Below are 22517 nucleotides of genomic sequence, written 5' to 3' on the forward strand. Positions count from 1 at the left end.
GGTTCATGTACTACTGAAGCCTAGATTGAAGGATTTTGAGCATAACCTTATCAGCATGGAAGATGAGTGCAATCGTCCGGTGGTTTGAACATTCTTTAGCACTGCCCTTCTTGGGAACTGGTGTGAGGACTGGCCCTGTCCAGTTCTGTGGCTACTGCTGGATTTTCGAAATTTGCTGACATATCGAGTGCAGCACTTTAACCTTTTAGGATTTTAAATTAGGATTTTAAATAGCTCTGCTGGAATTTCATCCTCTCCACTAGCTTTACCACTCTGTGTTCCCCTCCAACACTATTTAATAAGTCACTTTGGTTGGTGACTGTGGGAATCACTAGACATCTTCAGAATCCTTGCATATGCCATTTTTAAGAAATACAATTTGCAATCTGACCTTTGGAAAGAGATTAAGCTGGGGCAGGCTGGAAGGTGAGGCAGAAGCAAATGCATAGGAATTTGAGAAGTGGAGAATCCTGAGATTTCTTTTATTAAACAGTGATAATAAAGTTATTAAGAATTAGAGTTTCAATCTTGTAAACCTTGTAGAGTATATGCAACTAGAGAGCAGGGATGGAAATGCATTCTGTCTTGTGTAGCATCTAATCACTCTTTCCAGTTGTGAAGTCTGACAGATTTTGTATAGACTATACAAATGCAGACCAGTTTCTACATACTCATTGCTATTTTCCTCAGTTTCAGATTAATTTGTTAGTAAAGCCTTTTCTTTGCAGTACAAAGTGCTGTAATTGTAAGAGGTGAAGATTTGGTTATATTAATCATTACATCTTCCTCTTCCAATCCCCTCTTGTGTCAATCATCAAACACACTGTAATGTGAAATCTTTGTAACACGCATTTGGTATATACTAAGTCTCAAGTTAACATTAAGTTCACATTTTGAAACTTGAAGTTGGTGAACAGAAATACAATTTAAAATCATAAGCTGGTTAATTTTTCCTCTGGAAAAAATATTAAGTCTAGAGTTTCACTCACACAAATTCTTTTTTCCAGATCAGCAATTTCTGCATATTCTAAGTGCAAAGTTCTTGAATTCATTTAATACATTTTCCCACCTCAGTGAACACAGTTATACTCTTCAGAGTTTGGAAGTATAAATGTATGTTTTAACAATAGTTATTTCTGGAGGGTAGATTTGGGGGGTTTCTTTTTGCTTTTATGTATTTTCTGACTTTTGTGTACTAAGACAATAAGTTCTAATTATTTTAAAGCAAGAGGGAAGTTGTGGTTAGAACATGTAAATTTAAGAACTATTAAGAAATATTCATATGGTCACTCCAATAGCCACATTTTCTTTTATATCTAGACTTGCCTGTCATCAGTCCATTTCCATGTGGTTAGTATAGCCTAAGATGGAATGAGACTGTGACACTTTCCTTTGAATCAATTCCCTCCAAAGGTACCTCAGTATCACTGTTCATACTTACTATCCTGCATCAGTCAGTCATGCTTCAGTTCCAGGTGACAGAAGCCTCACAAAATAGCTTAAGCAAAAATGAGAAATTTGCTTGCTCATGAAAAATCCAGGGTGAGCTTTAGATAGGGCTAGATCTAGGAGTTCCATGATGACATTATGTCTTTTCTTCCTTGGTTTTGCTTTCACGATGGTTTTATTTCTAGGCAGGTGCAGTCCACCACCTGGAGGAAATACAGTCATTGGCATCTCCAGGTACACTTCATCCTTAGAACTCTATTGTAGACAATGCAGAGAGGACTTGGTCTGCATTGGGTCACGTGCTCTTCCATGGGGTCAGTCACCCTAGAATGGAATGAGGAGGCTACAGAAGGAAGAGTGGTCCCCAAAGGAAGAGATTCTAAGCAAACCATCATTCCCGCAGGGGTGCATAGTTGAGCAGCTTCTTGGTTAGGCCCACTTGGGCCAGCATCCAGGGTATCCTTTGGGTGTACTTAGCCTGCAGCAGCCCCAGGCAGGCCTCCCACTTGTTGCCAACAATCTTGCTACAGGTGAAGCAGTGCACAGGTATTATCATGGCAGCAGCATGCCAGCTGGCTGATCCTGCAGGCTGTCCCAACTTGGAACTTGCTAAGTACGTGTGACTGAAGTAGATGTGAGCTGTGAATTCTATTAAATACTAAACTACACTAAATTAAGTATCACCGACCTTTGAATATAATGTTATAGTTCTACTTGATATTGGTGTTAACTGATTATCTAGGTAAAGGGTGTTTAACCTGGAGTACACAGAACTCTAAGGGGATTTGTCAGAATTTGGAGGATATGTGAACTTGGTTAGGAAAAAAAAATTTTTTTCACTAGGCTATAACTGAAATTTAGTATTCCTTTTAATTATAGATACATATAATCCAGAGATGTTTTAGGCAGTAATCTGACTTTGTTGTTAATAGGATTCTCGTCTTTTCATATCACATTGCAGTTGCAGAGATCTCAATATATTGTTCATGCTGCCTCAATGTCATAGCAGCTATTAAGCTCTCTGCTAGATCTGATTAGTAAGTGAACACATACATTACTCTATCACACACATATTTTGATAACTTACACCTCAACATAACTAGTTCTGTTTGTAATGCTATGCATTTTACTTCTGCACTTAAAAACAACATTCTGAGACAGGATCCACGGCACAAGAGTTGAAGTGATCTAGCATTCACTGGAAACAAGATGAGACCAAAGTATGATGATCTGACTCAAGAACTTTAGCCCACCTGCTCTAAGGTGGGGCTGAGATAAGAGATTATGAGCCTTTTCAGTACACTTCAGTTCAGTCATGTCCTACTCTTTGTGACCCCATGAACCACAGCACGCCAGGCCTCCCTGTCCATCACCAACTCCCGGAGTTTACCTAAACTCATGTCCATTGAGTCGGTGATGCTATCTAACCATCTCATCCTCTGTTGTCCCCTTCTCCTCCTGCCCTCAATCTTTACCAGCATCAGGATCTTTTCAAATAGGTCAGCTCTTCACATCAGGTGGCCAAAAGTATTGGAGTTTCAGCTTCAACATCAGTCCTTCCAATGAACACCCAGGACTGATCTCCTTTAGGATGGACTGGTTGGATCTCCTTGCAGTCCAAGGGACTCTCAAGAGTCTTCTCCAACACCACAGTTCAAAAGCATCAATTTTTCTGCACTCAGCTTTCTTTATACTACAATTCACATCCATACATGACTACTGGAAAAACCACAGCCTTGACTAGATGGACCTTTGTTGACAAAGTAATGTCTCTGCTTTTTAATATGCTGTCTAGGTTGGTTGACTATGCCAAAGCCTTTGACTGTGTGGATCCCAATAAACTGTGGAAAATTCTGAAAGAGATGGGATTACCAGACCAACTGATCTGCCTCTTGAGAAACCTATATGCAGGTCAGGAAGCAACAGTTAGAACTGGACATGGAACAACAGACTGGTTCCAAACTGGGGAAGGAGTACGTTAAGGCTGTATATTGTCATCCTGCTTATTTAACTTATATGCAGAGTACATCGTGAGAAATGCTGGACTGGAAGAAACACAAGCTGGAATCAAGACTGCCAGGAGAAATATTAATAACCTCAGATATGCAGATGATACCACCCTTATGGCAGAAAGTGAAGAGGAACTCAAAAGCTTCTTGATGAAAATGAAAGAGGAGAGTGAAAAAGTTGGCTTAAAGCTCAACATTCAGAAAACGAAGATCATGGCATCTGGTCCCGTCACTTCATGGGAAAATAGATGGGGAAACAGTGGAAACAGTGTCAGACTTTATTTTTTTGGGCTCCAAAATCACTGCAGATGGTGACTGCAGCCATGAAATTAAAAGACGCTTACTCCTTGGAAGGAAAGTTATGACCAACCTAGATAGCATATTCAAAAGCAGAGACATTACTTTGCCAACAAAGATCCGTCTAGTCAAAGCTATGGTTTTTCCAGTGGTCATGTATGGGTGTGAGTTGGACTGTGAAGAAAGCTGAGCACAGAAGAATTGATGCTTTTGAACTGTGGTGTTGGAGAAGACTCTTGAGAGTCCCTTGGACTGCAAGGAGGTCCAACCAGTCCATCCTAAAGATCAGTCCTGGGTGTTCATTGGAAGACCTGATGTTAAAGCTGAAATTGCAGTACTTTGGCCACCTCATGCAAAGAGTTGACTCACTGGAAAAGACTCTGATGCTGGGAGGGATTGGGGCAGGAGGAGAAGGGGACGACAGAGGATGAGATGGCTGGATGGCATCACTGACTCAATGGACATGAGTTTGAGTAAACTCCGGGAGCTGGTGATAGACAGGGAGGCCTGGTGTGCTGTGATTCATGGGGTTGCAAAGAGTTGGACACGACTGAGTGACTGAACTGAACTGAACTAGGTTGGTCCTAACTTTCCTTCCAAGGAGTAAGCGTCTTTTAATTTCATGGCGGCAATCACCATCTGCAGTGATTTTGGAGCCCCCAAAAATAAAGTCTGACACTGTTTCCTCATCTATTTGCCATGAAGTGATGGGACCAGATGCCATGATCTTAGTTTTCTGAATGTTGAGCTTTAAGCCAATTTTTTCACTCTCCTCTTTCACTTTCATCAACAGGCTCTTTAGTTTTTCTTCACTTTCTGCCGTACGGGTGGTGTCATCTGCATATCTGAGGTTATCGATATTTCTCCCGGCAATCTTGATTCCAGCTTGTGCTTCTTCCAGTCCAGCGTTTCTCGTGATGTACTCTGCATAGAAGTTAAATAAGCAGGGTGACAATATACAGCCTTGACATACTCCTTTTCCTATTTGGAACCAGTCTGATGTTCCATGTCCAGTTCTAACTCTTGCTTCCTGACCTGCATATAGGTTTCTCAAGAAGCAGGTCAGGTGGTCTGGTATTCGCATCTCTTTCAGGATTTTCAGCAGTTTTTTTGTGATCCACACAAAGGCTTTGGCATAGTCAATAAAGCAGAAATAGATATTTTTCTGGAACTCTCTTGCTTTTTTCAATGATCCAGCAGATGTTGGCAATTTGGTCTCTGGTTCCTCTGCCTTTTCTAAAACCAGTTTGAACATCTGGAAGTTCACGGTTCACGTACTGCTGAAGCCTGGCTTGGAGAATTTTGAGCATTACTTTACTAGCATGTGAGATGAGTGCAATTGTGCGGTAGTTTGAGCATTCTTTGGCATTGCCTTTCTTTGGGATTGGAATGAAAACTGACCTTTTCCAGTCCTGTAGCCACTGCTGAGTTTTCCAAATTTGCTGGCTTATTGAGTGCAGCACTTTCACAGCATCATCTTTTAGGATTTGAAATAGCTCAACTGGAATTCCATCACCTCCACTAGCTTTGTATGTAGTGATGCTTCCTAAGGCCTACTTGACTTCACATTCCAGGATGTCTATCTAGCTCTAGATCCAAATGAATTTGGATCTACTCAAAAACATGTTAACTAAATGCCACAGACATTGGCTTAAGAGCTTGTTAAAGACAAATTCATTTCTTTGTGCAGTTATCTGCATAGGTATCCACTAGAATTGGATTTCAGTTATCTAAACTGTTAGGGCACGGTCTGTAAGGTTGTGAGATACTTTCTAACAATGTTTGTTGATAAGGACCCATCAGGGATGAACTCATCAGAACTGTTCTCTAGGAACTTCTCTTTGGTTTACCGGTCTTGGTTTCCAACAGGAAGCAGATAGTTCTTAAATGATGACACTTTGAGGAGATACTAACAAAGATGTGGGTGTTGGGGACTTCACAAGAGGAAACACAAAGCTTCAACAACTCCTGGCTAGTGGCAGATCTGGCATCACCCCTTGGCCAGAAGGGAAGAGAACAAGGAGCGGCAAATTTAAAGAAATAAGCAAAGTTTAGAGGAAGTGGTTACCTTTGAGTACTGAGGTAGCTCACTGTGGGATAGCTGAGACCATCCCTGATCACCCTCAGATCTCCAGCCACGACATTCCTTAGCAAAAACCTAGCTAGAAGCCAGGGGGCGAAGGGGCCCACTGTTGTGGCCTACTCATCAGCCTTTTGGGGACAGAGAGCAGAGTGGAACTGTAAGAGGTAGAGATATCCAGCCCACTTGGCAAATTTCTACCACAGCGATTTTCAAACTATTTGATGGTCTAAGAGGGCAAAAATTAAAAAAAAAAAACAACCCACAGCTACCCCTAAAATTCTGGCATGTTAAGCTTTTGGTATTACTGAATGAATGGACAAAGAACTGAAATATTACTGAAACACAGAGTAAAAGGAAACTACAATTAGGAACTACGTATTTACTTTCAGTCAGAATGGATACTTAAAATGTTATGGAAATACTGGAGCATGGTTCAGCAATAAATTCTATTCTGTAGGTAAGACAGGTACGTCACAGCTTTATAATACAGTTAAGTACAGTTCATCCTCCTTATTTGTGGATTCTTTATTTGTAAATTTGCCTGTGTTTTAAAACTTTCGTGATGCTTTCACAGTCATGCATGGAGTGGGGAAAAATTTGACGTAGCCCAATGCATATGCTCCCAGTTGAGGGTGACAAGATGACATGCTGTGTTCTTGGTTCAGTTCATATAATTTACACAAGCATCCTTTGCTCTATTTAGCACACTGTTTTTTGCATTTTTGGATTTTTTTAATTGGTGGTTTTACTGTTTAAAATGGCCCCCATATGAAGTGCTGAAATGCTGTGTAGTGTCTAAGTACTAGACGGCAGTGATAGACCTTTTGAAGGAAGCACATGTATTAGACAAACTTGGCTTGGGCATGACGTTACAGTTGCTGTTGACCCATGAATTCAATGTTAGTTAACCAAACAGAAAGACATCTGAAACAAGTTCGTGTTTTGATTAGTTGGTAAACATGTGGCCAGGGACTCACAGAATAACCCCAGTATTCCCCCTAGGAGCAACGGTTCCGTATTTGCTAATTCTGTGTTGGCGGGTACCTTTATGGGCTTCCCACCTTGTGCTAGTGGTAAAGAACCCGCCTGCCAATGCAGGCGATGTAAGAGATGCGGGTTTGATCCCTGTGTCAGGAAGATCCCCTAGAGAAGGACACGGCAACCCACTCTAGTACTCATGGTCCACAGGGTCGCAAAGAATTGGACATGACTGAAGCGACTCAGCAAGCACGCAACATGGTGACTTTATAGAACCCAATCACCATGAATAATGACGATACATGTTGTCTTCTAGTTCCTAATAAAGATTCAAAAAGGAAAATTCAATTTACAAAAGACACCAATGATTTTTCTATATTAGCAACTAATTGGCACTCATAACGCAAAATCAGGAAGGGGGAAAACATTAAAACCTGCGCATAATTTTAATATGACATATTAAAATTTATTACTTTTTGATAGTATTCAGCTAAATCCAAATTATTTCAATTAAAGTTGTCTAGAAGGCCATATAGCTTGAAAATTAAAGAAATCAGTGGGAGGGAAAAGAAAAAACAATCTATTTAATACATTGACTTTACAATCACAAATGCATTATTATCTGGACTCAGTTGGTTAATTCAATCCTGCTTATTAGTTAGGCCAATTTATACCCACTCCACAATAAATCCTACATTATCCAAAAGCTTTATGCTTCTATTTACAGTAGCATAGCAAACCTGAATTCTTTTTTAAAAAAACAATCACCATTCCATTGACTAATGTAACCAATTTCCCATGCTCTGGCATAAGAATATTTGATGTTAGTCAACAAAGACAGCCATCTATTATTCTTGAGAAATATAACAGTGGCAGTCTTTTGATTTTTTGTTTAAAGTAAGTAACTCTGAATAGTAAAATAGCTGAAATTTCTAACTTGCTTTCTAGCCACATCAAGAATGACATTTTCCCCCAGGGACCTTCACATATTTAAAAAATTTGGATTAACATTCTTTAAGAATCCACACATATCAATAAGAAGCTGACTTTCCTGCCAGGTTTCAAATGCCTTAAAGATGAGACATAGTACATACATTATAAAGAGTTTATGGATGAATGTTGACTGCCTGGGCATTGTTACAACAGTAAAGGTTAAATCACTTTTAATTCTGAAAGACACTTTTGGTACCATTATCATATCCCAAAATAGGTATTAATGTTACTCATGATTAAGAAGCTCGGAAGTTATAATTATACATCTCTTATTGTAGAAATAAAGTAGGAGAGCTCTGTATTGTGAGGGGAAAACACCCAGGCATTTAAATCAATGCATATTTGCTAGGAGGAAACTTAAACTGACTACAGCCTTGAGAGAGCTGCATTAACATCAAATAGCCACATTTCTGTCCACTTACAAGGAATACTATAAAGAAGCAAACAAGCCATGTTTAACAAAATGTGTCAGCATACAGAAAGTGTAGTTTTTCACACTTAGAAAAATTTAAATCTTTAGTCTAACACTTAGATGGGAAACAGCCTAAAGAAAAATGAAGAACTATACACACCACCTATTTCAACTACAAACGCTCTGTGACCGAAGGAAAATAATTCAATATTCACTATCATTTTGTAAGAGTATAACTTCAAGGAATGATTATGCTCATAAGTAAACACACGATATTCCTAAAGATTTGTAACTAAGGTTTGCAAGACATGAAATCAAATTGCAAAACTAGTTGAAAGCAATTAGAGTCCAATAGTTCTCTTATGTTTTCTTTTATGCTCTTTATTTTAAATTGATATTTTAGAACAGTAAATTACCTTTCATAGCAGTTCTCCTGATCTGATAATATAGTACCCCATTTCTGAATGTAGAGATTTAAGATAAATCAAAATAAACGTTAAGGCGTACAAACAGCTACTTTAAGTCTGCTCTTATTTAATAAAGATCATTTCAACTCATATTCAAATACATGGAATGTTGGCACAAAACTGAAGCTGCTGTAGAAAGATCACAGATGTTCTGTGGGTTATTGAAACTTCCATCTAAAAACATACCCTTAAATGGTCTTAATTGTACAAATTTAAGTGTTGAGAAAATGTCTAAATAAGAAGTAACAATTAAAATAAAATGTTTATTTGTAAATTATGTACAGAATACATTTTACTTTACGACAAGGAAATGGGAAGAACCATCACCTCCCAGCCAATTCTGCTTGCTTCCTCTGTTGGAGACGACCATCTTACTCTGAATCAGGCGTACAAATCAGTTTGGATTTCCTAAGTTGGAAAAGGAGAATTTGTAGCTAAACTTAAAGTGTTGCTGCATTATTACTAGTTGGCTTGTTTCCACAAAATGTTTTTGAACCCTGCTAAGTTAGAATCTTAGAAGTTTTCTGATATAATTTAATAATCAACAAAAGCTAAACTAATAAGAACAATAAGTTTAAGCATTTCATCTCAAAGAAACTGTGAAATGGCTACAAAACTATGCTTAATCTAAAATATTGGTGTTTATTTTTATCCCTTTTAGTTATTCTGATCAGTCTAACAGTAAAAAGCCATACAACTATCAAAAATGCCAATAATCTAAATGTCATTGTGGAAAGTGCATCTTTGATAATTGTCAAAATAAATGAGACCTATTTACTGTAAAATTATCAAATAGATAAAACTTATAAATGGCTTTAGACTGTATCAATAATAGTATTATATGAAATGAAGGACTGAATATAACTGCTTAGATGTCAAATCCATTTCAGTAAATGGATTTAAAGAATGCTACAAATGTCATGTGTACATTATGATGATCAGCCAACATAGAAAATCCAACCTCTTGCACATATTTAGTCCCCAAATTAGTCAGATTATGATTTTTCATGTGAAGATTTAGTTGTTTCTCCATCGTTGTCTTCTTCCTCCTCCTCTTCACAATCCCCATCTGTTTGCTGTTCCAGTTCCTCTTTTGTGATCATTTCAAAATCATTCCCATTTCCACTACTGTGTTGGGATCGGTCATCTTCCCTCCTGTCACTGTCTGTGTCTGAATGCCGTTCTCCACCTGAGCCTTCTGTTCCGTGATTTCCTGGTCCTACTTTCCCCTCCTCATCTTCCTTTTTCTCACTGTCTGACTTTTCCTCACTGTCGGACTTCTGTTGCTTTTTGGTTTCAGATTTCTCATCTTTCTTTAAGTCTGCTTTTGGTCCTTTGTATTCATGTGTGTACAGAGGTCTGAAGGAGTCAATGAAGCCCACGTCCGCAGTCAGATTTGGCAAGAACCAAAAATGGTGCCTTCCTCCAGTTATGAGCCAAATGATGAGAAACAGAATGCAACGAGCTGTGGGAGAAAAATTTCTCTAATTGAATAATTCAAGCATTGACTCAGACAGCAGGGAATATTTGTTAATGAAGAAGTGGGAAAACATTCAGAGTCTTCCTATTTGTATATTACATGCACCTTAAATATAAACAGTTAAATCCTAGATTAGCAGCTATCAGGAGTATTCCGGGCACACAGCATTCTGCTCTGAACTTGAGGGCACAATGCTGCAATGCCATTCAAAAAAGTGCTTTTATGTTTTTTTCATCTGCGCACTGTTTCTTGGATATACTTATATCCAAGTATATAAGTATATCTTGGATATACTTATATCCATTTATTTCTTGGATATACTTATACTTTATGTACTTTGCTATGTTACAATTCAATAAACACAGCTGCCAGTTGGACCCTGGAAGTACACGTGAAATCATGGTAGAAGAAAAAAGGAAATAAACCCAAGTAAGAGATGAATGATATCTTAAGCCTTAGAAAGGAGAAAGCAGGGTTGCACTATGACTTTCCTAGATACTTTTGTCTAAGGCAATTCCTCCATTAAAAAATAGAAAAAATTATGCTTTTTACAACCATTCTGGTATAAACACAAATATAACCCTGCACAGATTCACTATTATAGAGAAGTATATATATTGTTACTTTTCATTTTAGAAGAAATGAAAATGAAATTATTTCCATGGGTTCCTAAATGTATCATGAGTTCAAGGCATGTGCTGACCCTACCTAAAGGTTAAGTCTTCTAGGTAAAAATACTTTTGAACAATAAGAGAACATTTTCCTAACAGCAATTTCTTTTTATTTAAGGACAACATTTCCCCAGTATTAAGTAACATAGAAATCCAGATGGGTTTAACAAATAGGTTTGAAGTTACTCTTTTAGAGCAGTATGACAACTATGGGCTTCCCTGGTGGCTCAAATGGTAAATAATCTGCCTGCAATGCAGGAGACACAGGTTTGATCCCTGGGTGGGGAAGATTCCCTGGAAAAGAGAACGGCTACCCATTCCAGTATTCTTGCCTGGAGAATTCCATGGACAGAGGAGCCTGGCAGGCTACAGTCCATGGGATCAACAATGGTTAGATAATAGAAGAAATTGATAATTTTAAAGTTTATAGTAATGAACTATCACAAACCCCAGTATTTCATATCTTTCTTTTAATTTATCACATATATGGAGCTGAGTGATTTGTCTGGATTTTACTTTTTTAAAGGTCATGATTATGTGAATGTTATGAGCTAATTAATTATGACAGGTTTCTTGGGTTTCATTTTAGTTTTCGTTTTCTTTACAGATAATCCTATCATTGTTTTCTAATAAAGTCTGAGAAAAGCTCATCTATGTTTCTTCCATTATTTAGCTTCAGACAGATAAAATAGTTATAGCTGCCTTGACTTTTATAAAGCACTAATTTCTGTTTTCACAAAAGAACATAAATATTCTGAAAGACTGTATACACACCAGTATCTTTTGTGTATACAAACAGAAAAGGCAAATATGCTTGAAACTATTAAATAAATCAGTGAATAAACCACACTGATAAAAAGAAATAATGAACATCTCTTAAGGAGGTTGCATATTTTTTTCTCCAAATAGAATTATGATGTTACATTAGGTTTTGAAGGGTTGTAAAACAGATAGTTCATAGTATGAAATCTTGCCTGAAATACAAGAAAAAGCAACATTAAAGTGGCAAATAAAGTCACATCCCTATGGGTATAGCAGAATTCTTTTTTTTCAACAGTTTTTCTCTATATGCCAGTATATTACTAGGGGCAAAAAGAGAAGAATCATGAGAAAAACTACTGTGATATGTATGGTCATACCATTTCTATGGCCTGGCATGCTGCAGTCCATGGGGTCGCAAAGAAATTGGACACGACTGAGCAATTGAACTGACTGAATTGAACCATTTCTATACTAAAAGTGACATATTTAGAAAATTGCCAGAGGTCTTATTTTAAATTGCAGTACTAAATATACATATTCAAAGCAACACCAAATTTAATTTGACCAATAAATAATACTTCATGAGATAATATAATAAAATCTCCAATTTACAAGTAGGATACAGATCAAACCATTTAAAAGTGTATTTGGAATTTTCTAAGAGAAACAACATTTTCTAAGAGAAGTAATAAAAAAGTTGGATTTATTTTCTGATTTGATTGACAAGGCTGTTTAACATACATTGCTACTTAAACTCCCAGTATATTTAAAATGAAAAATTGAAAGAATTACTAGAGAAACAATACTTTCAAGAACAAAACAATAACCATAAATTATTGTGAATATCAGTTTAAATGAAAGATAAGCAAGTGGGTTAACTCTATTCAGTGGAAATTAACCTTTGCTGAAAAATTTCAAAAAGCTGCTAAATTTTCAGGGATCTGGGAATCAGAAGACATCAACTTGACTAGTGTATCTAATGGCAGATAAAATTTTATGGCTTCTCATTCTTGATGCAGGTAGTATATTACCACTAGTTACCTGCTTCACACTCTTAGACATTTATTTCTTGGCCTGCAAATGTGCTGTTAACATGCAGAAGCTTCAGGGGCTATTTTTAAGGTGAACAGACTAGAGGTAGGAAAAACTGAAAGGTGGATGAATAAGGTTTCACAAAGAGTCAGAAATTCCCCCCATAAATGGAGGCCCATAAACATGATGAACTGAATGAAAATACTAGATGGATCCCTGGGTCTATGGATGGCAGCACCAAATCAGGACCCTGTGATGTCCAGGGTGGAGGGAAATTGCTTAGCACTATTGCTTAGGGTTAGAGCAGTAATGCTTTATAAACATAATAATCTACTACATTACATATCATAGAATCTCAGAATAACACACATCTCATTCAGACAATCTTGGTCAAATTCCGTCCTCTAAAAACAGATATTAAATCAGTATTCCGGTTGTTTAAAAAATTTTTATAAAGTACTCCTCCTATATGTTCTGGTAGAAAAGCTGATTTGTCATTTGAGGAAAATAATCAGAATTTAGTTACTATATAGCAACATAAGCTCTCAATGATCCAAAGAATTATATATGATAGGAAAAAAAAAAATCACTAAACAGCTTAAAAAAGCAGAAAAACATTGCTATTTCCCAAATGAAAAACTAAATTAGACCAGTTCATCCTTTGAAAAAATCTTCAAAGACTAGAATTTTAAGCAAAATAATACTTGTTTTGCCTCATATTAAATAACATGGTCAGTGTAAAAAATACAGACAAGTGTAAATAAGAATCCTAAAATCACTCATAACTACCACCACCTTTTGTACTTAGGTGTATTTCCTTACAGTCAAATCCTTCTTGGCCCTGAGTATTTCCATTTCAAAAAAAAATCTTCCTAATTATATAAGCCAAAAATACTTCATTATCTTAATTATTTGACATCTAGTGATAAGCATTTTTCATATATTTATTAATCATGTTAATTTCCTCTTTTGAATTGGATTATTTTTATAATGCTTTATTTTTAGCTATGAAAGCCCCTAATCATTCAGAAAAGTAAAATAACATTATTTGTATTTTCTTATTGATTTTCAAAAAGGATTTTAAACTTGTTAATGCATCAAGAACTTATTTTGGCCCATGGTACAAACTGATTTTTCCTAAGAATGGCAAATCAATTGTTTATAATCATTTACTATATAAAATGTAAATGTTTAATATGTTTCATTTGTCTTAGGTAAAAAAAGTTTACTGAAAGTATTATGTTTATTAAATGACCAATCACTGTAAAAATGTTAAAGTCTTTATGGCAGCTAAATTTTAAAGCATATCTATTTGCAGACTCTTGTTTAGTTGCTAAGTCATGTCTGACTCTTTTGCAAGCCCATGGACTATATAGCCTGCCAGGCTGTCCATGGGATTTTCCAGGCAGGGCTTTCCAGGGATTTCCTGGAGTGGGTTGCCGTTTTCTTCCCCTGGGCATCTTCCCAACCCAGGGATCAAACTTGCATCTCCTGCATTGGCACCAGGGAAGCCTATTTGCAGATTAAGACATATTAAATCCTTTCGTCACACAGAGTAAATCTAATTAAACACATATACTACTTGAAGCCTGAGTCAGTTTTGGGATATGACCAAAAAAGTAGGCCCATATACTTCTTAATTCACCTACATGAATTTTGCTATTAAGTTTTACTGAAGCTCCAGATTGCAGTCCAAACTGCTCAACAGCTACCTCTTATCGAGGTCAGTCTTGCTAGTAACAAATACTTACCAACAGCAAGGAGAAGAATGCTGGCTACAAAACAGCCTGCACCCACACTGAGGTAATAAACACCTACTCTCATTTCTGCTGGCCAAAGAGGGAAGAGGGTGGCTGCTATCACTGCAATCACTGGAACAAGAGATGAAAAGTTACACATACAAACTTTAGATTAAAATTTTAAATGGCTCAGTTGCCAAGACAGTGAATATACATACCCCTACGGGGAGAATTAAAACATAAACTTATTGAAACATATAAAATGCTCAGTTATCGATCACTGCATAGTTCAACCTAACATTTTTAACTACTATTCTCATATTAGGTCAAGATTTCTCTAGTATAAATTATATATAATTAGAAAAGTGCTGTCTAAAAATGTGAAATTGTTAGCTCCTTAAATGATCAACTGCTGCTGTCTTCAACTTCATTTTTAACTATAAGATATCTGTCTACCAAAAAGGGACGCTTAAAGAAATAATCAACCAACAAAACTAACCAAAAATGATTCCAAAGATCCGTCCCTGGAGATTGGTTCTGGGGTGGAACTCTGACATCTACTGAATGAAAAGCTCACCAGATGATTCTGATACAGATAATTTTTGGTGATAGGGAAACCATATACAAGCATCTCCAGTTTTTTTTCCTAAGTACATTGGGACCACATGGAATAACCAAAAGAATGACTGGTATTTAGGTGTTTAGAGCAAGAGAAATAAGGATTCAAATTCTAGCCATTTCATTTAGAAGCTAAGGGTTGAATTTATTATTTTGAATGGGATCCTATGATAACATATTGATCAAATTTGTTCAACTGCTATCTATTTTTTTCTACTTGTTAAATCATTCTCTACCCCTACCCCCAACCAAATTTACAGGAATAACACACACCTATGGTAATAAATAAAACAATAAAGGAAAAAACAATTAAAAGTAAACCCGAAAGTATAATATGAAGTCTTTACCCAATTCTTGGTCCACTCCCCAGAGGTTAACTACTATTGTTTCTTATTTGTATGCCCAGAAACTGCCTGTATACAATTAAAACTAGTCACACAGATATTAAAAAAAAAAAAAAAAAAACGAGTTTACAATATTTTCTTTCACAATTTTAATATATTCTAGGTATCCTTCTGAGAGGACACCCTATCTAATTCTTTCAAAGCTGCATGATATTCTGGCATGTATTTGTACTGTAATTTATTCACCAACCTCCTATTGAGGGACTTGAATTGTTTCTAGCTTTATCCTATTATTGACAAGAGTGCAACAATTACCAATGCCCATGTGTGCAATTGATTAAGGTACAGGATAAATTTCTTGAAGTTTAACTATTAGGTCACAAAGTAAGGCATTTAAAACTTGAAAGATATTTGCTAATTATCCTTCTAACTATAGTCTGAACAGGGATTTGGATTAGAATTAAATGTCAATGCATATTTCTGAACAGACACCTTATGCAACTGTATTACTACAAACAGCCATGGGATAAATTCCTAGAAACAGAACACTTGGGTCAGTGTGTATACATTTAAAATTTGAAAGATATTATCAAACTTCCCTCCATAAAAAATAAAACAATGAACATACCAACAGCTATTGGAGCATAATAGTGGTTTTTCTAAAGTATTGGACCTTCATTAATAATAGGTACTATTCCTCTTTATAGTCCTCTTGATAACTGCTATTGTTTTAATTTGTATTTAACATGAGGGTGATTAAGTATCACTCACAATTATTGGTCACTATTTCTTTATCTGTGAGCTACCTTTACCATTTTTCTAGCAGGCTGTTAATTTCTTAAAGATCTTTGCTTTAAGGTAGAGCAAATATTTTCCTCAGTTTATCATTTATATTCTGGCTTTATTTAAAATGTACTTAAAAAAATAGCTATTTTATGTTAAACATTTTATTTCTGACTTCTGTATTGTTTACTTTCCTTTCTAAATTTTAGAGAGTGTACTTACCAAGAATTAATCCCATGACAAATGTTTTAAAGTGAACTGGGTCATAGATCCACACAAATACCTAGAAGAATCAAGAAACTCCAGTGCTTAAAGTTCTAAGATCACATTACAGCAACAGTTAGTTCCCACCTATTAACACATAAGAACTACTTAAAGATTAAACAAATTTCAAAGGCCTTTCCTTCAGCAGCAGTGGTTTTTTTGGTATCTATTCAGTTAGAAAATTATTTTTAAAACTATAAATTAGGTAATAAGTTAAGTACACTTTCATGTACTTGCATGTTTTTAACAATTTACTACTGGGTGCAAACCATTACTTAACCATTACTTATTCAACTTAAAGACCAGCAATTGTACAGCCTTCTGTCCCTAAGGTAATGATGTATACAGGCATGAGCAGAGTAGAATCAATCAAAGAGCACAGTTAAGACAGATTGTAGTCAGGCCCTATGACAGATCCATCAGCTTTCAATTCCACCCTGTTCTCTCCAACTGATGAGATGCAAAGGACCATTATTAAAGATTATACAGAAATACAAAGGATCATAAGAGACTACTATCAGCAATTATATGCCAATAAAATGGACAACCTGGAAGAAATAGACAAATTCTTAGAAAAGTACAACTTTCCAAAACGGAACCAGGAAGAAATAGAAAATCTTAACAGACCCATCACAAGCATGGAAATTGAAACTGTAATCAAAAATCTTCCAGCAAACAAAAGCCCAGGTCCAGACGGCTTCACAGCTGAATTCTACCAAAAATTTAGAGAAGAGCTAACACACCTATCCTACTCAAACTCTTCGGGAAAATTGCAGAGGAAGGTAAACTTCCAAACTCATTCTATGAGGCCACCATCACCCTAATACCAAAACCAGACAAAGATGCCACAAAAAAAGAAAACTACAGGCCAATATCACTGATGAACATAGATGCAAAAATCCTTAACAAAATTCTAGCAATCAGAATCCAACAACACATTAAAAAGATCATACATCATGACCAAGTGGGCTTTATCCCAGCGATGCAAGGATTCTTCAATATCTGCAAATTAATCAATGTAATACACCACATTAACAAATTGAAAAATAAAAGCCATATGATTATCTCAATAGATGCAGAGAAAGCCTTTGACAAAATTCAACATCCATTTATGATAAAAACTCTCCAGAAAGCAGGAATAGAAGGAACATACCTCAACATAATAAAAGCTATATATGACAAACCCACAGCAAACATTATCCTCAAAGGTGAAAAATTGAAAGCATTTTCCCTAAAGTCAGGAACAAGACAAGGGTGCCCACTTTCACCACTACTATTCAACATAGTTTTGGAAGTTTTGGCCACAGCAATCAGAGCAGAAAAAGAAATAAAAGGAATCCAAATTGGAAAAGAAGAAGTAAAACTCTCACTGTTTGCAGATGACATGATCCTCTACATAGAAAACCCTAAAGACTCCACCAGAAAATTACTACAGCTAATCAATGAATATAGTAAAGTTGCAGGATATAAAATCAACCACAGAAATCCCTTGCATTCCTATACACTAATAATGAGAAAACAGAAAGAGAAATTAAGGAAACAATTCCATTCACCATTGCAACGAAAAGAATAAAACACTTAGGAATATATCTACCTAAAGAAACTAAAGACCTATATATAGGAAACTATAAAACACTGGTGAAAGAAATCAAAGAGGACACTAATAGATGGAGAAATATACCGTGTTCATGGATTGGAAGAATCAATATAGTGAAAATGAGTATACTACCCAAAGCAATCTATAGATTCAATGCAATCTCTATCAAGCTACCAACAGTATTTTTCATAAGCTAGAACAAATAATTTCACAATTTATATGGAAATATAAAAAACCTCGAATAGCCAAAGCAATCCTGAGAAAGAAGAATGGAACTGGAATAATCAACCTGCCTGACTTCAGGCTCTACTACAAAGCCACAGTCATCAAGACAGTATGGTACTGGCACAAAGACAGAAAGAGAGATCAATGGAACAAAACAGAAAGCCCAGAGATAAATCCATGCACCTATGGACACTTTATCTTTGACAAAGGAGGCAAGAATATACAATGGAGAAAAGACAATCTCTTTAACAAGTGGTGCTGGGAAAACTGGTCAACCACTTGTGAAAGAATGAAACTAGAACACTTTCTAACACCATACACAAAAATAAACTCAAAATGGATTAAAGATCTAAACGTAAGACCAGAAACTATAAAACTTTGAGAGGAGAACATAGGCAAAACACTCTCCAACATAAATCACAGCAGGATCCTCTATGACCCACCTCCCAGAATATTGGAAATAAAAGCAAAAATAAACAAATGGGACCTAATTAAAATTAAAAGCTTCTGCACATCAAAGGAAACTATCAGCAAGGTGAAAAGACAGCCTTCAGAATGGGAGAAAATAATAGCAAATGAAGCAACTGACAAACAACTAATCTCAAAAATATACAAGCAACTACTGCAGCTCAATTCCAGAAAAATAAACGACCCAATCAAAAAATGGGCCAAAGAACTAAATAGACATTTCTCCAAAGAAGACATACAGATGGCTAACACATGAAAAGATGCTCAACATCACTCATTATCAGAGAAATGCAAATCAAAACCACTATGAGGTACCATTTCACACCAGTCAGAATGGCTGCGATCCAAAAGTCTATAAGCAATAAATGCTGGAGAGGGTGTGGAGAAAAGGGAACCCCCTTACACTGTTGGTGGGAATGCAAACTAGTACAGCCACTATGGAGAACAGTGTGGAGATTCCTTAAAAAACTGGAAATAGAACTGCCATATGACCCAGCAATCCCACTGCTGGGCATACACACCGAGGAAACCAGAAGGGAAAGAGACACATGTACCCCAATGTTCATCGCAGCATTGTTTATAATAGCCAGGACATGGAAGCAACCTAGATGTCCACCAGCAGACGAATGGATAAGAAAGCTGTGGTACATATACACAATGGAGTATTACTCAGCCATTAAAAAGAATACATTTGAATCAGTTCTAATGAGGTGGATGAAACTGGAGCCTATTATACAGAGTGAAGTAAGCCAGAAAGAAAAACACCAATATAGTATACTAACGCATATATGTGGAATTTAGAAAGATGGTAATGATAACCCTGTATGCGAGACAGCAAAAGAGACACAGATGTATAGAGCAGTCTTTTGGACTCTGAGGGAGAGGGTGAGGGTGGGATGATTTGGGAGAATGGCATTGAAACATGTATATTATCATATGTGAAACGAATCGCCAATCCAGGTTCGATGCACGTACAGGATGCTCGGGGCTGGTGCACTGGGATGACCCAGAGGGATGGTATGGGGAGGGAGGTGGGAGTTCAGGATGGGGAACTCGTGTACACCCATGGTGGATTCATGCTGATGTATGGCAAAAGCAATACAATAATGTGAAGTAATTAGCCTTCAATTAAAATAAATAAATTTATATTAAAAAAAATTATGCTCAGTGAACATAAAAGATTCTATGACTCTATGCAATAATATTATTGCCAGCTCCCCACAGAGGGTCTGTAGCCCCAAAGCTGGGAACCACTGCTTTAAAGCTTACTTTATACAACAGAAATTTCATTTACAATAATTAGAATTCTGTTCATCGACCATAAAACTCTTAGTTTTATTCTCTTGGTTTTTATAAATAACAGTACTCTTCCATTTCCTGGTTCTATTTTGACCAAAGATCTTTGTTATGGTCTTTTTGATTTGGTTCCAACAATCCTCTTTTTTAACTCTGCATATTTATCCTGGAAATTGGATCTACAGATGTCACTTCTGCCATTTAGCACTCTAAAGAAACAAATTTTAAAAGACATTTCCCATCTTTAAAAGTTTGATTCCTCCAGCTCCGTTCTTTCTCAAGACTGCTTTGGCTATTCAGGGTCTTTTGTGTTTCCATATGAATTGCGAAATTTTTTGTTCTAATTCTGTGAAAAATGCCACTGGTAATTTGATAGGGATAGCACTGAATCTGTAGACTGACTGCCTCTGGTAGTAGAGTCACACAATATTGATTCTTCCTACCCAGGAACATGGGATATCCGTCCATATATTTATGTCATCTTTGATTTCTTTCATCAGTGTCTTATAATTTTCTGTATATAGTTCTTTTGTCTCCTTAGGTAGGTTTATTCCTAGATATTTTATTCTTTTTGTTGCAGTGGTGAATGGGATTGATTCCTTAACTTCTGTTTCTGATTTTTCATCGTTAGCATATAGGAATGCAAGTGATTTCTGTGTATTGATTTTGTATCCTGCAACTTTGCTAAATTCACTGATTAGCTCTAGTAATTTTCAAATAGCCAAAGCAGTCTTGAGAAAGAAGAATGGAGCTGAAGAATCAAGCTTCCTGACTTCAAATTATACTACAAAACTAGAGTCATCAAGACAGTATGGTACTGGCACAAGAACAGAAATATAGACCAATGGAACAGGATAGAAAGCCCAGAAATAAACCCATGCACCTATGGGTGCCTTGTTTTTGACAAAGGAGGCAAGGATACACAATGGGGCAAAGACAGCCTCTTCAATTAGTGGTGCTGGGAAAACTGGACAGCTACATGTAAAAGAACGGAATTACAACACTTCCTAACACCATACACAAACATAAACTTGAAATGGATTAAAGACCTACATGTAAGACCAGAAACATAAAACTCTTAAGAGAAAAACACAGGCAGAACACTTGATGAAACAAATCAAAGCAAGATCCTCTATGACCCACCTCCTAGAATAATGGAAATAAAACAGAAGTAAACAAGTGGGACCTGATTAAACTTAAAAGCTTTTGCACACCAAAGGAAACTATAAGCAAGGTGAAAAGATAACCCTCAGAATGGGAGAAAATAATAGCAAATGAAACAACTAACAAAGGATTAATCTCCAAAACATACAAGCAGCTTATACAACTCAATACCAGAAAAACAAACAACCCAATCAAAAAATGGGAAGAAGACCTAAACAGACATTTCTCCAAGAAGACAAACAGGTGGCTAACACACGGTCAATACTGCTCATTATTAGAGAAATGCAAATCAAAACTAAAATGAGATACCACTTCACACCAGTCAGAATGGCCATAATCAAAATGTCTACAAACAATAGATGCTGGAGAGGGTGTGACGAAAAGGGAACCCCTGTGCACTGTTGGTGGGACTGTAAATTGGTACAGCCACTATGGAAGACAGTATGGAGATTCCTTAAAAAAGTAGGAATAAAACCACCATATGACCCAGCAATCCCATTCCTAGGCATATACCCTGAGGAAACCAAAACTGAGAAAGATATATGTACCCCTATATTCATTGCAGCACTACTTACAATAGCTACAACATGGAAGCAACCTAGATGTCCATCGACAGAGGGGATAAAGAAGTTGTGGTACATATACACAATGGAATATTACTCAGCCATAAAAAGGAATGCATTTGAGTCTGTTCTAATAAGGTGGATGAACCTAGAGCCTATTATACAGAGTGAAGTCAGTCAGAAAGATAAATATTGTATACTAATGCATATATATGGAATCTAGATAGATGGTACTGAAGAATTTATTTGCAGGGAAGCAACGGAGTGAACTCTGGGAGTTGGTGATGGACAGGAAGGCCTGGCGTGCTGCGATTCATGGGGTCGCAAAGAGTCAGACACGACTGAGCGACTGAACTGAACTGAATGGAGAAACAGAACTAGAGAACAGACTTATGGACATGGGGAGAGGGGAAGAGAGGGTGAGATGATTGGAGAGGGTAACATGGAAACTTATATCACCATATGTAAAACATAGCTAATGGGAATTTGCTGTTATGTCTCAGGAAGCTCAAACAGGGGCTCTGTATCAACCTAGAGGGGTGGGATGCGGAAGGAGACAGGAGGGAGGTTAAAAAGGGAGGGGATATATGTATACCTATGGCTGATTCATGTTGAGGTCTGACAGAAAACAACAAAATTCTGTAAAGCAATTATCCTTCAACTAAAAAATAGATAAAAATTTTTAAAAAGTTTGAAAGCATACGTCTTTGTACAGAATAAAACCTTAGCCTTTTTGGGAATGCAAGCACCCCATGCATGCTCAGGCTGCTTCCTTTGTTTAATAGGCCTCTAACTCCTTTGCAGTGCACCTGGAAATCTGCCA

At 36.7% G+C, this 22517-nt stretch overlaps 1 protein-coding gene across 1 annotated transcript in view; it reads right to left on the bottom strand.

The window, feature by feature from the left end:
* Positions 1-7373: 7373 nt before the first annotated feature.
* The window catches only part of SEC62 (SEC62 homolog, preprotein translocation factor), a 33422-nt gene continuing 18278 nt past the window's right edge, over positions 7374-22517 (bottom strand). The window contains exons 6-8 of the mRNA XM_027541507.1: positions 16340-16400; positions 14385-14504; positions 7374-10153 (exon numbers count right to left, since the gene is read on the bottom strand). Coding sequence (XP_027397308.1) covers positions 9684-10153; positions 14385-14504; positions 16340-16400 — 651 coding nt within the window. The 3' untranslated portion in view covers positions 7374-9683. The remainder of the gene's footprint in view (positions 10154-14384; positions 14505-16339; positions 16401-22517) is intronic.

This window comes from Bos indicus x Bos taurus, chromosome 1 (genome assembly GCF_003369695.1).
Source record: "Bos indicus x Bos taurus breed Angus x Brahman F1 hybrid chromosome 1, Bos_hybrid_MaternalHap_v2.0, whole genome shotgun sequence".
In the NCBI taxonomy this organism is placed as follows: Eukaryota; Metazoa; Chordata; class Mammalia; order Artiodactyla; family Bovidae; genus Bos; species Bos indicus x Bos taurus.